Raw genomic sequence first — 22,476 nt, forward strand, 5'->3', positions numbered from 1 at the left:
AGTCTTAGTGCACGGCACATGATGTAGTCATGATGTAGTGCTGTAATGTCCATTGTTTGCTCTGAATTCTGTTACCTCTCTGTCTCTTCCAGCTGCAGTACAAACCTTGGAGCCCACCTCACAACTGTCAGCTGTGTGCCCTGCTGGATCCTCCCACCCACGTGAAGAAACCTGGACAGAAAAAAAGGACAACACAAAGGAAATGATTCACTTCAAGGCCTATCTTATGGTACTGATACTGGACTTTTTCCCCACCTCAAGGTCCTGTGTAAGGCCCAGCCGTCCGTGTAGAGGGGATCTCTCTTTGAATTGCCTCTTCCGAGGTTTCTTCCCAATTTCCATACGTGCTGAGGATTTTGGGGAGTTGTTCCTCGTCTTCTCAGAGAGCTTGGGCTGGGTCAGGAACCAGTGGTGTTGTTGGACTGAAAACACCAGAGGTGGGACTAAATCACAAGAAACTTCTTTGCACCCATGTCCCAAGTCAAGACATCCAAGTACTGAGTTTCTGCATTTCACTTTCAAAGACTCAAGACACTACAAGTGAAGTCACAATTCAGTGGAACTGAAGTCCGAGTCCTTTTTCAGGGCACAACTCTGAGGAACACTGTATCAGACACTGTGCTGCACTATAAATAAATGAATTTTCCTTTGATCTGCTGCTTCTTGTGACACTTTTCAATAAAAATTCCAGATAAAACATCAATGTATTAAGTTCATAAAAGATTTACAGGTGAGTCATTTACATATGCAGAGTACATGTTGGTCAAATAACTTGCAAAGTGTAAACATTGTAAGGAATCTTAAATGGGCAGCAGCTAAAGTTCAATCATGTATGAGATTTGTTATCAAACCTTGTCATCATATCTGTGGAGATTCTCAGTCATTAAGGTCATATTCACTCAAAGAGTTTTTGCGAAGATTTGGCTTGAAGCATTTCGCTGCAGCTTCACGAGTTCGATGATATAGCAACACAGGGATCCCTGGCTAGTGTCTGGCTCCAGCTGAGTGGTTGCAGTCAGTCACATTAATGGTAACTGTCTCATAAAGTGTCCAGGAAAAGAAAAGCTGACCCAGAGAGAAGCCAATTTTCTTTGGAGATGGGAGAGCAAATACATGTTGTTAATGGGCTCAAGCACATACAGTATGTCTCCTTCAGAATGAGGCATTAGCAGGGTCTGAGGAATACAGTTTACAGCCACATTTTGACACCAAACCAACACAATTCAAGCTGTCAAGAAAAACAAACAAAAACCAGAAAGAAAAATATGAGCATAAAGCAACCAGTGTTTTCAACAGAATGTGTTGAATGTGCAGGGAAAGCCAACCTTACCGTGCCTGAAGAACACACGAGATCCTCTGTGTTTCGGTTTCTTTTTTCTTGCTGAATTAATGTTACTAGTTTTACACTTCAGTATCTGTTTGCCATTATTTTTTCTGGACTTGTTTATTAATTCATACTTCATGCAAATAGCAGGGAAAATGTCTGATGCCCAAAAGTTGTAACAAAAGATTCACTTTAATTAAATGGATATGTACAGATGTACAGCACATTCCTGAATCAAAACATCAAGTCTTCAATATCTTCATACTAAGAATTTTCTATTTCGTTTCATTTCCACAAAAAAAAAAGAGATGTACAACAGGTGTGCTTCAACTTCCAAAATTTTCCAAAACCTCCCCTTATTGCACCAGGGCTGTATAGACTTTGAGAGTTGAGATGAGGTTGGTGTAAAGATAATAATATGCATGTGTCCCACAAAACAAGGACAAAGTAAATACACTTTAAAAGTCACTACAGGTGCTCCCATCACTGTAGCTCTGCCACAAACATTATTCAAACAATGATTATTCAGATTGTTTAGAAAAGACCCCAAGAAATGTCTATAAAAAGGGTATGCATAAAATCCATAGCTTGAAAAAGAAAGAAAGAAAAAAAAAAGATCTTTAAAATGGAAAGATTTTATATTGTGGGTATGTTTGCGTAAATAAGTCCAGATGTGTAAAGAGATGTAAAATAAAGCCAAGAATTTAAAATAGTCAGAAAAATACCAAACAAGATGTGGAAGAATAATCCCAAAAGCATCTTTGAGACAATTTAGCGGGAACATAATATAAATATGAATGTTTAAAATAGATCAGTACTCCTCATACAACACTGTAAGGCTGCATTTACACAGATACAAAAAGAAACTCCCATCTCTGTAAACCACTGCTTCATGTTTGCTTTGCACTAAATCAAGATAACTGGTGATAATTTTAAAATCTGGCAGTGGTTAAGTTTAACACAAATGGACAAATCTGATCAATTTGTACACGGCAACAATCAAACTAAATCTTCACAGGGTCCGCTTAGAAAAATAAAACAGACACATCTGGCAATTTTAACACTATTTGACTCTGGGTTTTGTGCTGGTGTAAAACAGCTCTGCAGTGGCAATATCATCGTGTGTGTGTGTGTGTGTGTGTGTGTGTTGGGGGCACTAATCCAATCATTTCACATGTCATAATGTGTGCACTACTATGTGTGCAGGCAGTGTACATTCATATTTACTTTGGCGGTATCATTAAGGAAGAATGGACAAATAGAAAACCGCGATGAGGCATCAAAAGTCTGATGGACAGGCTGTCAAGTTTGACGGGTACAAAGATCACAACACGACGAGAAACATTAAAAACAGGTCATCAGTGCTGGCTCTATTAATACCACTGATCCAAATCTGACAAAGCTGTTGTATTTTGACACAAACAGGCCCATACTTACTCATAATTAATTAATTCTCAAAAAGACAACACAAGCTAGCTTTCTAAAGATGTACAGGCAAGCAACTCAGTACTTACTGCGCTTACTTGGAATAGCAGGAGTAGGCTGCCACTGCAGTGCAGATCTGAGCCTAAAGCATGAAGAACTGCATGTCCCTGAGAACCAAGATCCAAACTACGTCGTGAAGTGTTTGCACAGCGTAACCACGAGTACAATAAACCTCAGCATGTCCACCCTCAAGTGCGTGTTCTCAGTGTACTCTGTCACCGGAGCCTCCTGTGCTGCACAAAAGCAGCAGCAGCACTGTGAAAACTCTCCTGGGAACAGGTGAAAGACGCGTAGATGGACGGTGCTAACATGGACACAAAGGGGCCGTAAGAAAACAACGTAAAAAAACACACTGACCTCACTGATTCTAACTCCGTAAGCCGCATTACAAAACCCTGCAAAAATCTATCGCTTTGTTTTTCTCAATTATTATTTAATTTGTTTTTTACACTTTTAAGGCAGTGTTTCACTTGACTCCCTTTAGTACTAAGTAGGCTGAATCAGACTGAACTCAACTGAACAAGCAGAGGAGGCTTGTTTCCAAACATCCTTCCCTGTGAGACCTGACATATTCAGACGACGGCTTATGAAAGTACTGTGTATTACAAACTGGGTTCCACTTTTGTAGCTCTGGCCAGCAGGTCTATCGCTTATGATAACTCAACAAAGTATGTGATGAGATCTTGAAACACTGCAGCGCCACAAAAAAAAAAAAAAAAAACAGGGTTCCAATGAGGCAACAAACACGAGCCGTCAGGTAATCAGGAAGCTTGTTAGCAGATGAGCTAATTTGGATTATTTGGAGGATGTTAATCCCTCGCTGCTCAGGAAAACTGTAATGAAAATTGATGTAATTTAATGAAAATCATGGTTGAGAGGACTAATAGCGAGAGCTATACCAATAAAACATGAGCTCTAATACACCATAGTTTTGCTTCACGTGTGCTCAATAGATACCAAATAAGACTGCCTTAGGAGAGACCCAAAGGAAGAAACAACAAGAGCTATGGCAACATCCCAGAATGCACCCTAGTCTTCTAGCCAGTACACTGGATTCCTTTCACACCAGTAAAACTCACACACACACACACATCTCGCAGGTCATCACTCAGAGACTTTAGCTGCCTCGAAGTTGACGGCCAGCTTTCTGTGCTTCCTCTTGGAGGAGGAGCTCGGGGTGTGGCCTGTTGCTGGCATGTTTTGTCGAGGGGGCGTGTGTGGGGCTGCCGTCGTCGTAGAAACAGTGTCCGCTAGACCTGGACTGGGAGAGGAGGTTGGGTGGATGCTGTTGGCAGTATGTTGGTGTGGCGGGATGACGTCACCGCTTTGAGCCTGTGATTGGCCAGAGGGCTGGTTCTGGGCTTTCTGTGACTGATGCTTGGCCACGGTTTGGCTGGCGCTGTAGAACTCTTGAGTTTCCTGTTTCTTCTTGTTGGCTGAGACTCGCTTCTTAGTCACCTGTCAGGGTCAGAGGACAAGGGGAAAGGTGAGTTACCATGACTGTTGCATTACTGTGTCAACATAAAGAAAAAAAACAAAAAACAAAGCAGGGGATATGAAAAAATATGAATTCCGCCTGCTTCCGTTCTTTTATGTAAGTCTACCTGTAATGGAATAAACTGGTTATGTGAGCCGATGGGCAGTGCTGCTGCAGGCTGGTGGTGGGCAGAACCAGGGAAAGTTCCCGCTGCTCCATAGAAAGGTTGGTTTTGGTGGTGGTGAGGAGGTCGCGTCATTCCCCACAGCGGGGCAGGGGCGTAGCCCTGGGGAGGTAACAGCAGACCACCTGTAGAAAGAGGATGTTCTTATGAGATACCAGCACCTTTAACGTTCTAACTCATACATTTATGCGGTTCTTTCTACGTCCACCCGAGTTCTCGTTTTTGGGTGGACTGTTCCTTTAAATACAAACAACAGACAGAGTGAGACAGAAAGAAGACTTTCACTGAAACTTTGCACAAATTGTAAACGGAAAATTTCGAAACTCCTGTTGTGACTTTTGGCTGTGCCAAAGACAACGACCAGGGAGTCCACAGAGAGGACTGTGAGCAGGGACGACTGACCTTGTTGGCTGAAGACTGGGGGCATGGCTCCTATGGGTGGGGGCCGAATCTGACCCACTCCTGGGTATATAGGAGGTGGGAGGGGGAAGCCTGAACCCAATGAGTTCTACAGATAAGAGAGAGGCACACATACTTTAGGTGTAACATCTGAACATTAACCAGCTGTGTTTTATGCACATTTCCGCGTTCATGTTCTGTACCAGACGTTGGAGGGCAAAGAAGGCAGCTTTCTCCTTGGCATCATTTTCTGATTGGCACTGAGGGCCGTGAACCATCAACCCGTTGGACAGCTTCACCTGACACACTACTACACCCTGTGGAGACAGAGGACATTGTTAGTGCCTTGTTGCATTGTTGGTGGAGAGCATGTAATAAGCAGTAGAACATGAGAACAAAAAAACTTCACAGTGTTACCTGTCTGTTGCCTATGTAGCTGAACTCGGGTGGTGCCATTCCTAACCCCACACAGACACGTGCCAGCTCTGACACCTTACTGGTCAGCACAGCGTTGGTGTGGTTGGCAGAGGTGACTGATGTGGGAGAAGCTAATACAGCTGTGTCGCCATGAGGGGCGTTCATATTAGCTGCTGGAGGGAGAGAAAATGGGACGAAAGAGAGAAAAAAAAAGGCTTAATTTGTAGACAGACAGACTGCGTCCTTGGTTTGAAAATGTGGCTGCAATAAACCTGCCTGAGGTTCGGTGATTAGTTAAGTACCTAGTTTCTTGGACGATCGTCTCCTGTTCTGCTGCTGGCCACCAGGGGCGGAGCTGTTGGCTGCCTCCTGGGAAGAGAGGCTTCCTGTTCCAGTACTGTCAATCTTTAGCATCTCCTTCAGGACCAGGGTCCCCTTCTATGACACACATTAACATAACAAAATCATCACAATTTTGGCCAGCAAAAAAATAAACACACAATTTTTTTTTTTTTTCATAACAGGTAGTTTTGTTGCAACTCGATTTAAGTATTTTCCCTTTCACAGACTCTACAGGAAGCCACCTTAACCGACTCTGACACTCACCATGGCGAAGGACTGAGGAGACAACGGGCCATCTGACTGGCTGGTGGGTGCTTGTGGAGGAGCAGGAGGGGTAGGGGTCTGCTGGCTACCCTTAGAGATACTGAGACTGGCTATCAGGTCCTCAAACTCGGTCGCTGCCTAAATATTTGAAGAGGGAGGAGAGTGGAAGTTGGGAGTGGAAGTTTGTTTTTCTTTTGTTTGTGAAACATGCTATAGGCACCAATAAACGGTTTCCACCTCTGAAGTGTGTGCATTTGTACCTTATCGGCTGTGTTCTGTGAGGGGAGAAGGGAGCTGGAGTCTTCATTTTTCTTCAACAGTCTGATGCCACCAGCTGGAGCCTGTGAAGAACACAAACCAGCATGATTCATCCTGCTGTCTCACGAGTGACCTGACATGCTGCAGTTTGAACACAGTGGATGCTGGGGGAAAACGCGTGTGCTCACCGTTTTGTTGGAGCGCTGGTTCCCACCCTGTTTATCCTAGAGTTGGAAAAAACACAAGGTTTCATTTTATTTTGCTTCCAAACACCTTCAAATCTTTACAAGAGAAAGATCTTTCCACTGACACTTTGTCAGTTATGTTGTTAAATTGCGCATATTTTGCACTACTGGCCCTGACACATCTGGGCTGCCACGAGGACATGGGGGCCTTGCTGCATTAAACACCCATACAGACTTACATTATTGTGCCAGTGAGCAGGAGGTTTGTGTGGAGGGCCACAGCTCTGCAGAGACTGCCACACATTACTGTACTCCTCTTTACTCTGAATGAAGCAGAGAGAGAGAGAGAGACAGACTGAGTTACAGATATTTGGATGGTCACATGGTTAGAAGGGCATATTGAAATGAGGAGGGGCAAAACACGGGTGACCCTGCACTTACCTTGGCCGGTTGTTTCTGGGTGAGACCCTTAGAGGGGGAGTTCCTGTTGCCCTGGGAGCCTGCCTTTACTACACCGTGTTTGTTGTTGTGCTGCAGAAGGAGGAGGAGGAGAGAGAGAGAGAGAGAGAGAGAGAGAGAGAGAGAGAGAGAGAGAGAGAGAGGTTTGTGTGGCAGGACAGGAGAAAAGGACATGGTCAAACATTTGAGAGAAACAGGAAAAATAAATAAAGTGAACTCTTCTCCACTCTTACCTGTGTGGGTACAAAGGGAGAGCGTGGAGAGTGGTTCAGACCTCCCAGCTGGCGCTGCGAGTTGACATTTGTGGCTGCGGCGGGCTGAGGTTTGACGATGGCAGTCAGTTTGTGGGAGGTGGGATCTGCTCGGGCTCCGTGGGAAAGGTTAATGAGAGCACAGGGAGGGAGGCGGTAACCGCGAGGTGACGTACACCTGAGGACGCACAGCCAGTGATACAGTGGTCACATGCCTGGACTCATATCGCTGTGGTATTGAGTAACAAGTGTTCAAATTCTGAACTGCCGTGTTTCTTTTTAGTCAGCGTGGTTACCTGATGTTGAGACCTCCAGCAAATTCTTCGTCAAAAAGCACTTCGTAGAGAACCTCGGCCTCACGGTCCGCTGAAGGAACAATGACAGACACAACATGAATTGTGATGATTGCAATATATTCACATATTTCCTTTTATATCATAAACCTGTGCGTTATCCTTAAAAATGCTGAGGTTGAATGAAGAAATCACCATGAAAGAAACTTAACGGCATGTTCTCACCTCCTTTAATCCCGATGATTGTTCCTCTGAGCCCCAGTGGGACAGTGAAGCTCTCCCTGATGTTGACGACTCTGTCAAACAGGCGGTACTCTGCATCTGGGTCTGGAACCACACCCTGCTGCTGCTCCAGGGGCTTCAGGCAAACACATTCATACACACATACATGTTCAGTACTTTTTAAACATACAGCTGACAGTCATTTTCTGCCAGTTCTCTTTCCTGTTAATTCATTGTGAAGATCTAAAAGCAGCATGAACAAAACGAGATTTACTTGTCATGAGGAACAGTGCAGTGAGTACAAATAGCAGAGGACGCCTAATGTCCACTTTCATGCCAAGCTTATAAGTCTTTTTCTAAAGTACTGACACGCACAGGCAAAACGTACTCACCCTGAAGAGGAGGTGAGGCTTGACTGTCACACGCACTTTTTTGGTGCCCTTTTTCACCTAATAGAAGGAAGACAGCGAGTACACACATGAGGAACTTCTGGCATCTGTTAACTGGACAGAGTATGCTGTAGCATGAGGCTGTATGTGTCACTGTTACCTTGACTTTATCCACTGCCTCCTCGATCTTCTCTACGATAGCAGCGTCCAGCACCTGCAGTTCACATGACGTCCTGCTGACAGAGCTCACCGGGTGACTTTTCAACCACGAGGTGATCTCAGCGACCTTCTCTGCCCTGTGGGGTGTCCGTCAGTATCAGTGATGAATAATAATAATAATAATAATTAAAAAAAAAACACTGCTATCTAGTGGTTAGGGGTTTAAGCATAACTTTTTGCATGTAAACTATTAATTAAAAATGGATAGTCTTTGTGAGAGCTGATACAGCACAAAAGAAAATATTGTCACATTAGAAGGTATAAATATTTTCTTACACTCCTAAATCTGTGTATGTTTGTGTGTGTCGATGTGTGTTTTACCCATTCTGGTCCACTCCAGGCCAGATGTCATCTTCATAGAAGATATCATCATGACTGTTTCTGGACACAGTGTTGAACACCTCAGAAAATCTAGAAAAAGCATAAAAATAAGTATTTACGCTGAAAAGTCTGACAGACAGAAGAATAAAGAGAGGGCGTTTGTAGCGCTTCTTTTTATTTTACCTGTCCAGGTATTCGGCTAGCAATTCCTCCACAGCAATAGAGTAGAGCCACTCCTTTTCAGTTCTCTTGGTGTAGCCAGGAACCTCCTCATTCTTCTTGTTGAACTTGAGGTTAAGGCCAACGTTAGCTCTTTGCTCCCCACAGGGACTGCAGGCAACGAAGAAGGTATTTGTGTAAAATGTAGAAGAAGATGATGGATGGAAGTTCTAAATGTTTGCAATTCATCGAATATATTTCCCTTTCAAGCAAAAACTACTTTCAATGGAGTTGACTACAATGTAATATGAATTAAAATATATTTCATTTTTAAAATAAAGAATCATTTCATCATTTAAAGTAATATATTACCAACTTGATGTATTCAGAACATTTTAACTGGGAAGAGTTTTTATTTTTAGCGCCCTGCAGTTCCATTCTCCACCATTTTAATGTAAACTCATCAGTGACTGCATTGCAAGAGCAAATGAGAGGTATATCTGTTGGTGACAACACGGGTACATGAGAAGATTTTTTTTTTTCCCAGGATGGCCAAAGTGAGCCATGACTGATTAATGAGTGTGAAACATAGTTCAACCGATCACAGCAAACAAACATTAAGCCCTTTAACTGCCGCACGGGGAAGGGCTAAAATGCTATGTGTTGATACTCTACAGCAGCCAAGTGTCTTCAAGGCATCGCCCTGCCAAACCTCTCTCTCTTACACTTTACAGGACTTGGAGCTTATGTACCTCACTCACATAGGTTAGATGGATAACACTGTGAAACAGTGGCAGTTTAACGGCTCTGGAACACGGCAACAACCAATGCACTTCTCGAACGAGGCGCCCTTCCCAACTGACAGAAAGGCAACGTCCGCAGAAAATCCCAATATATCAGTCATTTATTTTAAAATGAAATACATTAAACTGATGAGACGAATTTTATTTTACTGTAGATAATATAGAAAATATTTAAAAAAATATTTAAAAAAGTAAATATATTTAATGGATGACTATAAGTTGTCAATTAATTTTTAGAATTTAAATAGAAATTTCTATAACATCCACTTGTCATCCAAAGCCACCCAAAGTGTCTGCCACAGAAAGTGAAGGCAGCAATTTGCCACGCTGAATGGTCCACTCAATTTGTTTTCCATTAACACCTTCGAAAAGGCGTGAATTGCAGAACAACATCAAGTTAAAAAAATAAATAAAATAAATCTTAAATAGCTTAGCTTAACGAGTTTCTGAACGGTGACTGAACACTCACTTCTTCTTAGAGCCTCGGCCAATGAAGATGCTTCCTGAGAAGCGGGACACAAGGTAGCTGGTGATGCCGAGACGAGATGCCAGAACGTATCCGGGACTGTACTTGACACAGTACTTCTACAAAACACAAACACACGCAGACAGAGAGGACATAAACGAGACACTCGTGGCGCAGGCAATGGAAGGTAACCTCAGAATGAACACATTAATTCAGCGGAAAGCCTTCGCTCACTGAGCATGTGTGTCTCTTACATGCTGATTCTGAATTAAGGTCTCCAGCTGTGGTTCGTGTGGCACGCTGAAGACCACCCGTACACGACCGTCCTTGATGACATCACTTGAATCTTGTACCTGTTACCCGAGCAATGGAGATATTTCAATAAACCAACAAGAAAAAACGAAACAGAAAAGCCAAAGAAAATCTTGCTAGGTAAAAGGAGATTTTTAAAAGCCATGTTGTAATCATGTCATGATGAGTGAGAGTACTTCCACATACCTAGTTTGTAGATGCCACTACAATACAACTAATAACATATGACTATTTTATAGTCATATAATATATACAATGACATATACGACATATACGATGTGACCCTCTGACTGAAGCAGCAAACCGATCACGTACCTCACCCATGGCGCCGTAGTAAGGGTTCCCCACCATGAAGACTGTGGTTGTTGGAGGAAAGAGCTCATCTAAGCTCTTAAAGCAGGTCAGAGACGAGTAAAAGGCCTTGATGTCCTGAGAAGATGAAGGGGGATGTGGGTGAGAGGGTGAGTGTGAGACACAGGTAATGAAGGAGTGCAAGGATCATCAGTTAACAAGAAGAGGTCTCTGTGAATATGCATCTGTATCAGGGATGTCATCATATGTGTTTAACCAATACTAAGTTTCAAATAAAGGTCTCAATTCTACTATGTCTCCAGAATAAACAAAACACAATATGATTGGTTGCGGCGTATGGTGGCTAAATTTCATAATACACTAATACACTGCTATTTGCTAGACAAGTTAAGTTTATTACAAGGTTTAGTTTTAATTTGACTGCACTCTTCAGCTTAACACAAAATCTACTACAGCTATGTGTGTGTACGTCCACGTGACATACCATGTATAAACCTCATCTTCCTGTATCCAAAGTGTTTTTTGCTGTAAACATACTGCATTCACGGCGCTTAATTAGCCATAGGTGATTTCCATGACTTGCATCTGTGTATTTGTTTTGGTATGTAAGTGCAGGTACCTTAACCACAGTCTGGTAGGCGAAAGGTAGAATCTGCTTGGCCCACTGCTTCTCTAGTTCCACCACCCCGTTGGCTTTGGGGACGTATTTCCTTCCCGTCAGCAACTGGCCGTACAAAAGCACGGTTGTCTCGTTCACCACGATGCCTTTCCTCTTCGAGAAACTACGAGAAAAAAAAGCTACGATGAGAGGAAGCGTAAACACGAGCGATGAGACAGGAGAGGTTGCACTTTAATATCATTTTAGGAAAGAACACGTCTCACAACTTTGAACACAGCACACGCTTTATGTTAGCGTTCGGTTTAACCATTGACATATGTAAAGATGGGCAACTCGTCCTCACTTCCTCCCACTGCATAAAAGTGTAGTACAAGTGCTGCAATGTCGTGCCAGAGATGTTGTTTGGAGTCAGACTGTGTGCGGTAGGTGTTCAGCAGGTAGAGCCACAGTATTAAGTTTTCACCTGCAAACACGTCTGATTCGGTCATGAGCAGGGTTATCTGTCAATCATCCCTTTTTACTTACTGTTCAGTGATTCCCTGGACATCCTTCACCCATTCTTTCTGTTCCTTTTCAGACAGGCAGGTGACTTTGGTGAGAGGAGGAGTGGAGGGCCTGTCATACACTCTTTGGACACCAGGCGGCTCCTCAAGACAGAACCTGCAAAACAGAGTGAAAAGATTGTAATAGTTGCTCTCTGCTTTACACAGACACAAAGACAAACTGTGTGCTAGCCATAACCAAAAAGACATGCATGCTACATTTTGGGACTGTAGGCCAGGTTTCACCAGCTGATATTTTAAAGTCATTTTGTGTAGAACTTGGCACCCCCCGGTGGTAGCATCTAAAAGGATCCTTTCTAGTGTCCACCCAGTTAACATACACGTGCATCTCTTTCCATCAATATCTTATTGACTTATTGACTGATAAAATGCTAAACAATGACTACATGTGTACATAACAATGCAGCAGAGAAGGAGAGTAACATGAGAAAACCAAAGACAAAGGTCCATCAAACACATGCAATACATCATTACTGGCACAGTCTCAGAACTAATTCTTACTTGACGTCTCCATCCGACACCGCAATGATGCGAGCTTCCTCTAGGTGTGGCCAGTTGACAAACACGGACCTGCCCAGTACCTGAGCAGCAACATCATCACATACCTGAAGAAGAAGAGAGGGGAAAAACAAGACAAGAAAGAGGGAGACCGTACATGAGTGAAAATGTCATATATATATATAGATATATATAGATATATGCTATGGAAATTCAAATCACTTGTAAAATCCTATCTTACACATCCCAAATTCAATGACTAGCGAAAGTACTACACATTATTTAGGTGTTTTAATCCATTTAATAAGAACTAATAAATCAAACATTTTGTTTTTTTTTTTAGAAGTCTGTGATTTTTCTTGAGCCGCACGCAGTGGACACTTCCTTCATCATAGTGGGGACACCAACTATCAGTGCTGTGCCTTTGCCAGTAATGATGTTCGTGATGATGATATTATGAATCACAAAAAAAAAAGAAAAAAGAATAAAAGCCTTGTAATCTGCTAATTTGATTGAAGATATTTCAAACTTCTAATTTAGATAAAATACACATTTTTATTTTGCAGTATTTTGAGCAACTCTTTAATCAGCAATACATATTTTCCCACAGTGTGATCGGTAAACAAGCTCACCGCCTCTCCTTCCTTGCTGGGCAGGATGTCCAGTATGAAGTTGTCCCCTCTGCTGCTCTGCTGGAACACCACAACCCCGCCCTTCTTCTTATAAAACTAAAAGTGAGTCAACAATAAATAAACAAGTTAGTTATTACCGAGAAAATACTGCAGATTTAGACATGTTTACAATTTTTCAAGTATAAAAGCATCAGACCCTTTGTTGGGAGTAACTCAGTCATCCAACACCAGCTTACTGTCTATGCATGCACACACACTTTATGTTTTAACAGACTTACATTCATTTCCTGGAGGCTTACTCTAACTATAACCATTACTTGCCTAAACCTAACCTTTATCCTAACCTTAAACCAAGTCTTTACCATAAAACGTAATCATTTACATTATGGGAACTTGCATGTTGTCCCCATAAGGAAGGTGAGTCCCCACGTGTAACTGTGTAAACAGATTTTTGTTCCCCCGAAGGTAAGTAAAACATGTCCACCCACACACACCTTGTGCTTAATGTGCTGCAGTGTGGGGAAGCCACAGAAGTACAGAGCTGAGCGGTCGACTGGTCTGCTCATGTGGTCCAGTGGTACTTGCCAGGCATCCATAGGGATGTTTGATAACCTGTGACACACAGATTGTTCATGAAACTGTTCTGTATGAGAATAATCAAACTGAAAAGGAGTATCTGTGCCGTAGGGCTGCAACTAACGAATATATTCAGTATCAATTCATCTGTCCATCATTTTCTCAATTAAGTGGTCAATAAAACGTCAGAAAATAGCAAAAAATGTTGGTAGCTTTTTTCCTCCCCCAAGCCCTTGATGAGGAGAATTTGTAATTTTTTTTCTTACAAAAAAAACTCAAAATGATTCATGATTATCCAAATAGCTGGCGATCAAGGACAGTCGACAACTAACTGACGAATCGTAGGAGCTCCACCGGGTTTGTGTGTGTGATTACCTGACGTGGCAGTGGACGATGTTAGGGAACAGCTGAGGCAGGGTGGAGGCGTATGTGAAGTCTGTTTCGTGGTCATATGTGTAGACTGCACACTCAGTGTGACGATTCCTGGCCTTCTCTTCCTTAGTTAGCTTGTGATTACAGGTCTCCATCGCTGCTAGTAAGCACCTCTGTTCAATAAATACACAACACACACACATACAGACAAAGTTCCACCGTCAATGATTGTGCCTTTTTAACATGGTTGGGTGATTATTTTCCTGCCAAGTGTGTGTGTGAGTGTGTGTGTGTGGGCAGTCGTGTGTGTATACCTCATCTATGAAGGGAATGAGAACCACCGCCTCCCACTCCTGCTGCTTGCCATTGAGGTCAGTTTTAAAGTCACGAGGGTAGTACTCAATGATGGGAGAATTTTCACTGGTCATCAGGGGCTGAAACATCAAAAACAATAGATTATCTAAAGATCATTTATGAGCACGTACTGTATACATATTATATGTGCATGAGAGTGTGTTACCCTATAAGCCTCAGGAAGCAGTTCCATGCTGGCAGCAGGCAGGACTGCCAACAGCTGCTGGAAGGGCATGAAGGGTTTTTCGAGTTCAAAGGTCAGCTTTAAGTCTGATATATTCTTGATGTCCGACAGGAAGGGAGCGTAGTGGTAGGGGTAGTACCTTGAGAGAGATGTACGTTCATTATTTAAAGACCGATGTTAAAACAGAAAAAACTGAAGACAGCAGATGGAGGCATACTCTGGTGACAAGCCTGACCTCTGGCCTACGTTCCATGTTGACAATATTCTAGTCACAGGTAAAAGCACCGTGTATACATAACATAGGCCTAAGGATCTCACCTCACTGGACACACACACACACACACACACACACACACACACACACACACACACACACACACAAGAGACATGGAATATCCCCTCCCAGACCATCAGATGCCTGCAGATACAACCTGCTCTACATCTTTCCAGGACAAAGAAGGACTTATTCCTCCTCCACACAGTCAACTGCACTACCCCCCACCCCCCACCTGGCTCCCCGCCATGGAGATTGGCAGCCAGTGGCGGCTGATTAGCACTATGGACCCACCGCCTCTCCCGTATTGAAGGACCATGAGGATTCACTCGCACAAGATCCACTCACAGAAAAGCACTGAAAGAGGCTTTTGGCTCTGGGCACACGAAAATGTTCTGAGTGTGTTTTACTAAGTTCATTGCAGTTTTCCTTTTTTGCAGTACAGTATTGCAAAGATTGGTGTACTGTTGCCGCATGTGCATGTTGTTTGTTCATATATCGCACATTGTAGCTTGGGAATGTCACTCTGCACTTGTGATTGAGGCCAGTACTCTTGGTGGTTAACTGTTCAGACATGATTAGTGATACCAAAGAGAACAAATCCCATCATATCAACAAGAAGTTGTCTTGGTTTCATTTGTGTGTTGTGATAAAGAGCTTCACACCCTCCCCTGTTCATCCTCCAATGCCAGTATCTCTTAGATGCTGACATTTTTGGGTAAACACCCCACTTGAGACTGAACCCAATATTTCGGTGATTGGTCCAGGCTGTTCCAGTTGCACCCCGTGTCTTATTAATCTTAATAAGCATTATCTGTTTCCTCAATAATTCATAACTATCCTTGACAATTAGTAATGATTACTGATGACCAAAATTATTCTTACACACAACACAGTGGCTTTTACATTATTTGCCACAAAATAAGCGCTTCAATTCAAAATTTGCTTTTGAAACTGGTAACAAATGGTCAGACGGTGACATATGAGAAACAGGTTCTCACCAGCTCCAGGATTGAACGCCATGGTAATAGTAGTGGAGGATCCACTGGATACCTTCCACATAGCACTTAGCCTGCTGGGCTAGAAATTCACTGCAAATGAGAATAAAAAGAAAAATATTGTAGCGTCAAACTGATGTAAAGAAATCAAATACTTTAAAGCAGCACATACTGTTTACAGATTTTGATCTCAGGTGTTCATTAATTCCCCCTACCACCACCACCACACACTTACTCAGACACCACATCCACGCCAATCTTAGTCATATAGTAGGTACGCTTGTACTGTCTGAACTCAGTTTCAAACATATCATCCTCTTCTTCCTCATCATCGCCTACTGCTCCTTTCCCTTCTGCAATCACTCTCTCTGATGAGGCCAGACCTGCCAGACAGAGGGCAGAATCCTACGCACAAACACACGACAAATTAAAGAAGTTATTAAATACAGGAATACATGGCTGAAACTGTGCAGGTAAACAAGGTTGAATTTTTGTGGCTGCATGATACATTATACATGCATAACAGCAGACCTCTTTCTTGTTGGTGTCTTTGCTGGCAGCTTCTTTCTCTGCTGCCTTTCCGGCCGCCTCGTTCAGATACTTGTTACCAACTTTACTCTCAAACCACTTCAAGTCCACAAACACATCATTGAAATGTTCCCTGTCAAACTGAAAGAAAGAAGGAAAAGGAAAGGGAAAGAAACAGCGTCACAGATTTAAACAATTACTCATGGTGGCAAGTAATATATTGTGGTTTCACTTTCATTTCAAAATTAAATAGTACTGATAATATTAATGGAGGACTTGGGTGTTGTCTCACCTCTGAAAGCTTCTCCAGGTATTTCTCAAAGTTTCTGAGGTTCAGGTGGCCGTTCTCATTCAGATAACCTGAGTCACAAAACAGGGGTTTTATTTACATATACAGTATGAAACACACTAAAGAAGCAGCTCAAAAATCTATATTAAAATGGCTACTGTGTGTGTGTGTGTGTGTGTGTGTGTTGGTTTCAGGGGCAAATTTCAGACTAAAGGCTAGTTATTTGGAGACGACTTGTCATACTGGGAAAAAGCTGATTTTTGGGTCAGTAATTATGGTTAGGATAAGTGTCCAGAAAATGAATGTAAGTCTGTGTTATGTTAAAAAAAAGTGTGTGTGTGTGTGTCTCTGTGTCTCACCCCCCAGACTGGGCAGCACACTGATGTAGGTCTTGTACAACAACGGCAGAGCATCATGACTGATGTGAAGATGAGGGAGGTGAGGGATGAAATCGTTTCCCACTAGGAAGCCCATTAGAATCCAGTCGTCTATTATTCGCTCCAAGTCATAATCGGAACCAATGTGATTCTGAAAAACACCCAGAAACACAAGCAGTGAAATACACTAACAACTCCTTCTGGCATTCCCGAATTCATGTGAGATTTTGCAGGATTATACTAGTTGTACTGTCCATTCCATACAGTGCAAATCTCACCCTGAGATCAGAGAACTCATAGTCAATGTACTCCCTCATCAGAGACAAGTGAAGCAAGTGAAAAGTTGTCTCCTCTGGAGCTGTTATCCTGGAAGAAAAAGGAGGAACAGAACATACATGTAAATAAAACTAAAAAACATAAAAGACAGTGACTATTCAAAAGTAAATCAGAAGGGAGGGAACCTTTTCTGAGATTTCTTTCCTCCAAAACGGACCTCCTCTCTGAGCAGGGAGAAGTTAGGCTCATGGCTGGTCAAGCCCAACATTATCTACAAACAGAACAAGACAGTGTGAGCATCCAAAGACAGTTTGAGCAATTATGCACATGTCATCTCAGCCCACGGGACACAAACCCTACCAGATCAGCATCCAGGCCATACAAGCAATGTCGGGTGTTGGGGTTGTGGCCAGGCTTCCTGTTCTCAGAGCGAATAAACTCCATGATCTTATGTTCTCCCTCCCCTGGAGTCTGTAATGAAAAGAAAGTCATACACACAGTACAAGCAACATTTACTTTGGCTGTACCAGAATCTGAACATGGGAGCCAAAAAGCTACCACTGAAACTACAGTGCCCGTTTTCTTTACAACAGCTGTTAACACACCTCATGACCAGACAGGTAGACTTTGACATTCTGCCACAGCTTGTCAGTGGAGAGCTTGTTGTGGACAAAATACTTGAGCTGCTCCTGGAGTCTTGCCATGAAGGCAGTGCCTGAAAGAAGGAGTTGAAAGGAGTTGCTGTCAATTTTCTCAGAACACATTTTACATCTGCAGTAATTACAATATGGAGGGGGGGGTCGTATATTGTAATTACTGCATGGCTGCTGACTTCATGGCAGCTGCCTGAGATATCTTAACAAAGTATAAAATACATCCGTGTTAAAAAAAAATATTTTACAGACAATAATGGTTGCAGTAAACAGAAAAATTGTCAACAGAGTAAGCAGAAGACCATGCAACGGCACCGTAAATGAAGAACATCCTACAAGAACTACTTTTATCACAATTAAACTTTCACATCTAAACTGGTTTTTGATGAGTTGATTCAGTTTATTTGTCCATCTCATTCGATTCATTTAGGCTGGTGCGGAAGCTGTCAATCAATCAAAAGTGGGAGAGACTAACCACTGCCTGAAAAGGAGGGTCTCAGTAGGGGATGTACTGGACAAGCTTTTTCCTGTCCTGATCCTGTAAGTCAGGATATATGCAGATACAGAATGCAACTGGTTTCTTTTTTTTATTTCCTAATTTTAAATCTATATGCTGTGAATGCTACATTGGAGTCACTTTTAAATTATAATTTCCTTAAAAAATATAAGGAGTAGGATACAAGCAACACACGTCTGTTTTTCTCCTGGGCAGAATCGCTGCACCAACATGGTGACACACATACAAGTACAGTCAGCAGATAGATTACGTAGTGGTTCAGCTTCTAAATTCATGCTAAAATCACACATGTACAATCGTGAAATGCTGTGGTTGGCCTGCTTTGCTTTTACACCACGAATGAAGCGAATGCTGCACAGAAATGGGCTGAGACCATCAGAAAAGTTAAGACTGGGTTTGGTTGTTTAGTCCTCACCAGTTTGATGGACAGCTTTACACACCTCACAAAACAAAATGAACCAAACAGGCAAACGCAAAGCTGAAGCCAATAGTTAAATTTAAGTTAAAAATGGTTAGGATGAAAATGAGTTTTACTTGTTCTGCCACAAATGCTTTGTCACTTTTAATATGTGATGTTTGTTTTGTGTAAAGCCTGAGAGCATTCCCACCAGGAGTGATACAGTTGGAGTCAAAGCGAGCCTCTGTGGGAAGCACCTCTCCTTTATCCAGAGCTTTTTTAATCTTGTCCTCTGCTTCTTTAGCGGACCTAGACACACAGACGTACACACAGATACAAAAGACACGTCAAACATACAGGCCCAGGCTGTTATGCTGTTATCCGGTTTTTCAGTCTTTACCAAAGCAAATATTGCATTTTAGTTCCAGTCTGTTTGCAGCTTATTCTGCCTTACCAGGCAGTTCGTGCAAAGCCCAGGATCACAACAGTAGAACCACACACATCACTGCCAAACCACAGAATTACACCAGATGTTGTATAAACATATTTGTGAACAGAGTTGTCATCTTTATCATATAACTGAAAGAGAATGGACCATTACTGACGCTCGGGAACATCATGGTGCAAAAAAATGTGATAAAATTCCATTTCTTTATTTGTTCACAGCAAGACAAACTGCAATGACCTAAATTTAACAACTCAGGTTCACTCATGTTTGACATAGAGAGAAGAAAACCTTTATGAGTGCGAGGTCTGGACCTTTTCATGAAAATCTCCCATGTGGTAAAAAACATTCCATAATAATTCCTTAATAGCTATGACAAGAACATGACAGACACACCAACATTAATATCACACCAAGAACCAGGTCATAGAGCCAGGTCAGATGATGTGAGCTGACCCATTCTGGGTGTCCCTCGATACACAAACAGAGATAAGAATGTCTTCTAGGTTTCCGTTCATCCCTCTCTACCTGAATCGCCGTCCTCTCTGCTGGTTCATCTTTGCCCTTGGTGCCACGCCATCCACTGCCATGAAGAAGACCTTGCGAGGCTTGATGATCCTAAAGAGCACCTCCAGGTAATGGAAGATGTCAGCAAAAATCTTTTCCTCAGAAATGCGAAAGTGGACATCCTCATCATTGGGGTGGGAACACTGATGGATAATCCCATTCATGTCCAGATAGAGATTGTCAAATTCTGGAATCTGAAGAGCAGACAAACAAATGCAGCGGTTATGCGTAATAAATTGTAAACATATTCTGCAGCACTCCTGTAAAGTGATAAATTTGTACAGTATCCTGATGATATTCCTTGACTGTCTGACATGGAATAGATCTCTCACCAACAAGAAAGTTACTGCATTGTTTTGTTTTGACATTTTGGGGGTGGGGTGGGGGTGTCCTCACATGACAAATTGTGAGAGATAAAGAATAACCTTATCTTTGCCAGTCACCAGATGCATTCTTGAAAGAACCTAAAGAACTCTCTCCCATTTAAGTTGACATATAGGTTTAGTAAGAAGGGGGTGGGGGTTATGTTGTGTGGGGGATACAGTTACTCCAGACCGACTTTAGCGCTCTGTGAAGGGCATACAACATTTTCCATATCAGATTTCATCACATGTGAATCTGCTAGCATAAAATGCCCGTTTTATTGTCACACACATCAAAGCTGTCTTACGCAATGAGAATGACACAGACACACGTCCAGCTGATGAAACTACTGCTCAAGCATTGAAATACTATCTTCCTCACTATGAGAAACTAGGTTGCCCAAGTCCATTCCAGTGCGGCTAACGTAGCCTAAATTACTGGCATTAGTAAAATGCCGTTAAGGTTAAGTAAACTGCTCCTCCTTAGAGGCGGCCGAAATAATTGTTGCCTTTTAAACAACTCCAAAAACATTATACAGCACGGTGCCTCTATGCTAGCTGGCAACAATAACTAGCGTCCGCCTCCCACATCTCTTGTTAACGTAAAGTTAGTTAGCTAGCTGACTGTAGGGGGTTATTGTTGTTCAGAATGTTCTTGCTCAACAAAGGTCCCCGTTGGTAACACATTTACAAAGTTGTACCAATTATAACCTGTTTAACGTCAGAATATGTACCGGCAGAAGACCAAACCAATGAGCTAGTCTTAAAATTTGGTAAATAAAACCCATTACGGATAAACACATAATATAGTTAATAATGAGGACAAATGTGTTTGGCAGCAAGAAAGCTGTCTTGCCGACTGTCAAAAACATTCTTAAGCTACGCGGAAAAGAAGTTCCACGGCCCGCTTATTTAGTAGCTCTCTACGAGCCAGCAGCTAGCTGGCTAAGCTAAAGCTGCGGCTCTCTGTGACGGTGGATTGAGAAGCTAACGATATTCATCCCTTGTTTCCTACCTGATGTTCCTTGACAACTTCGCTGAGACAAGGGTAGCGCTCTGATATCCATCGGTAAAATTTCGGTACTCCCATCTTCACCAGGAAAGTTTCAACGTCTGGATCAAATCAGTCGACAGTCGATACTAAAGGTAGATATTGTGCTATGTGGGTAACTATATAGGGTCAAGATTTAACGGGGTAACATGAGAACTTGAGTCCGGTTTTGTTTCCAGCGGCCGCTAACTAACAAGTTGTCCGTGGTCCGTCTGCTAAAACATTCCGCCGCTACAGGGAAAACAGTCTATTATTTTGTTTCCTATTGACCGAGATCCTTTCTAGCCCTCTCCCCCCTAACTCCAGTTATCTCTGTGGAAACCCATTCACACCAGAGAATAAAAACGGAAAGGAAAATAAAAAAAAAACAAAAACAAAACAAACCTTAAAACACAAAAGTGAAAATATAAATTTTTACCGGAAAATGTTATGACATGCTGTTGCTGTTAGTTAGTATCTTATTGTTTTGAAGAAGTAGACATGTAAGTATCTTAATTTTGACTTAAAGTCATAATCTTATTTGAGTTGAGGTAAAAAAAAAATCTCACTTGTTATGCATTTTGATTTGATTTTATGAAAAATATCATTTGGTATGACATAATTTTGACTTTCTCAGTTTAAAAGGGTACCTTATCAAATTTCTTTCTTCTGCCACACTTTTGAATGAATCAAACATTTTTAGTATGTTCACAAATTCAAATGTAATTGCATGGTTAAAATTACAAGGCGTTACCTAATTTTCTGTGCTGTGAGGACATCATGAGATTTCCTATAAATAGGTCTTTAATTGGATTAGCTCAAGAGTAAGTCCAGATACAATTTGTTGACCCTAGAAGGACCTATCTGATATATGTCTGTCTTAAAAAACAGACAGGAGCGATGACTTCCTTAAACAATAAAAGAGAAATTAATGGGCTCTAAATGTTTTGAAGAGTTTTTTTCTGATAGTCCTTCATCACTCACCATTAACACCTAATCAAATTAAACGGCCGCACTCAGCTCATAAGCTCACATAAGTTCACCAGTTCAAACAGCTGTTCTCATGGTGTTTTCACTTAAGGTGTCTGATTAGTTCTCTTTGCAGGACTGAGCAGATGTGTACAGACTGATTAACATCTTGGACATGTCACAGCAGAGAAATAACATATGCACAGAATAAAATTAATGATGGCTGAATACCATTTGCATTCAGTACATGCTGTGTGTTTGTTCTTTACTCCGTAAAAATCAAATCAAATGTTGCATACAGCATATGATAAATATGATATTACTGGTACTTAACCTTGAGGTTTTTATTGATGAACAAACTAATGTGCTGTTAATGAATGAATGAAGAACTCATGTCACAGTTCAGAGCCTCAGTTGTACCGTTTCCCTGTTGAGACCACCAACCCTTTGTTTTC

General features: G+C 42.0%; 1 protein-coding gene across 2 annotated transcripts; it reads right to left on the bottom strand.

Annotated features, from left to right (window-relative positions):
• Window positions 1–1,497: 1,497 nt before the first annotated feature.
• Window positions 1,498–21,347, bottom strand: xrn1 (5'-3' exoribonuclease 1). 2 transcript variants are annotated; one of them, XM_046408585.1, is made up of 41 exons: window positions 21,038–21,347; window positions 19,622–19,854; window positions 18,860–18,957; window positions 17,687–17,796; window positions 17,442–17,552; window positions 17,267–17,352; window positions 17,084–17,171; window positions 16,788–16,956; window positions 16,432–16,499; window positions 16,143–16,280; window positions 15,847–16,016; window positions 15,615–15,704; window positions 14,322–14,478; window positions 14,116–14,235; window positions 13,805–13,974; window positions 13,348–13,465; window positions 12,854–12,949; window positions 12,225–12,328; window positions 11,686–11,820; window positions 11,161–11,323; window positions 10,545–10,658; window positions 10,172–10,270; window positions 9,921–10,036; window positions 8,673–8,819; window positions 8,490–8,579; window positions 8,110–8,245; window positions 7,953–8,009; window positions 7,564–7,696; window positions 7,342–7,411; window positions 7,028–7,223; window positions 6,777–6,866; window positions 6,575–6,658; window positions 6,339–6,374; window positions 6,153–6,233; window positions 5,893–6,030; window positions 5,589–5,724; window positions 5,287–5,456; window positions 5,073–5,186; window positions 4,873–4,978; window positions 4,414–4,595; window positions 1,498–4,267 (listed from the first exon to the last, which is right to left on the bottom strand). In XM_046408585.1, exons 1-41 carry the CDS (start codon window positions 21,110–21,112, stop codon window positions 3,914–3,916), a joined length of 5,148 nt encoding a protein of 1,715 aa, XP_046264541.1. In that variant the 5' UTR covers window positions 21,113–21,347; the 3' UTR covers window positions 1,498–3,913. The 2 variants fall into 2 exon arrangements, with proteins under 2 accessions (XP_046264541.1, XP_046264539.1); XM_046408583.1 differs by having other exon boundaries at window positions 5,287–5,459.
• Between the last annotated feature and the right edge of the window lie 1,129 nt (window positions 21,348–22,476).

Source organism: Scatophagus argus, chromosome 13 (assembly GCF_020382885.2).
Source record: "Scatophagus argus isolate fScaArg1 chromosome 13, fScaArg1.pri, whole genome shotgun sequence".
Lineage (NCBI taxonomy): Eukaryota > Metazoa > Chordata > Actinopteri > Scatophagidae > Scatophagus > Scatophagus argus.

Excerpts from the sequence above, each read along its gene's own strand:
- xrn1 (XM_046408583.1), bottom strand. The coding sequence starts at position 21,112 with ATGGGAGTACCGAAATTTTACCGATGGATATCAGAGCGCTACCCTTGT. Across the intron at positions 17,172-17,266 it reads GGAAAGAAATCTCAGAAAAG|GATAACAGCTCCAGAGGAGA; the intron begins GTTCCCTCCCTT and ends TTTTTCTTCCAG. Across the intron at positions 4,979-5,072 it reads TCTTTGCCCTCCAACGTCTG|AACTCATTGGGTTCAGGCTT; the intron begins GTACAGAACATG and ends TCTTATCTGTAG.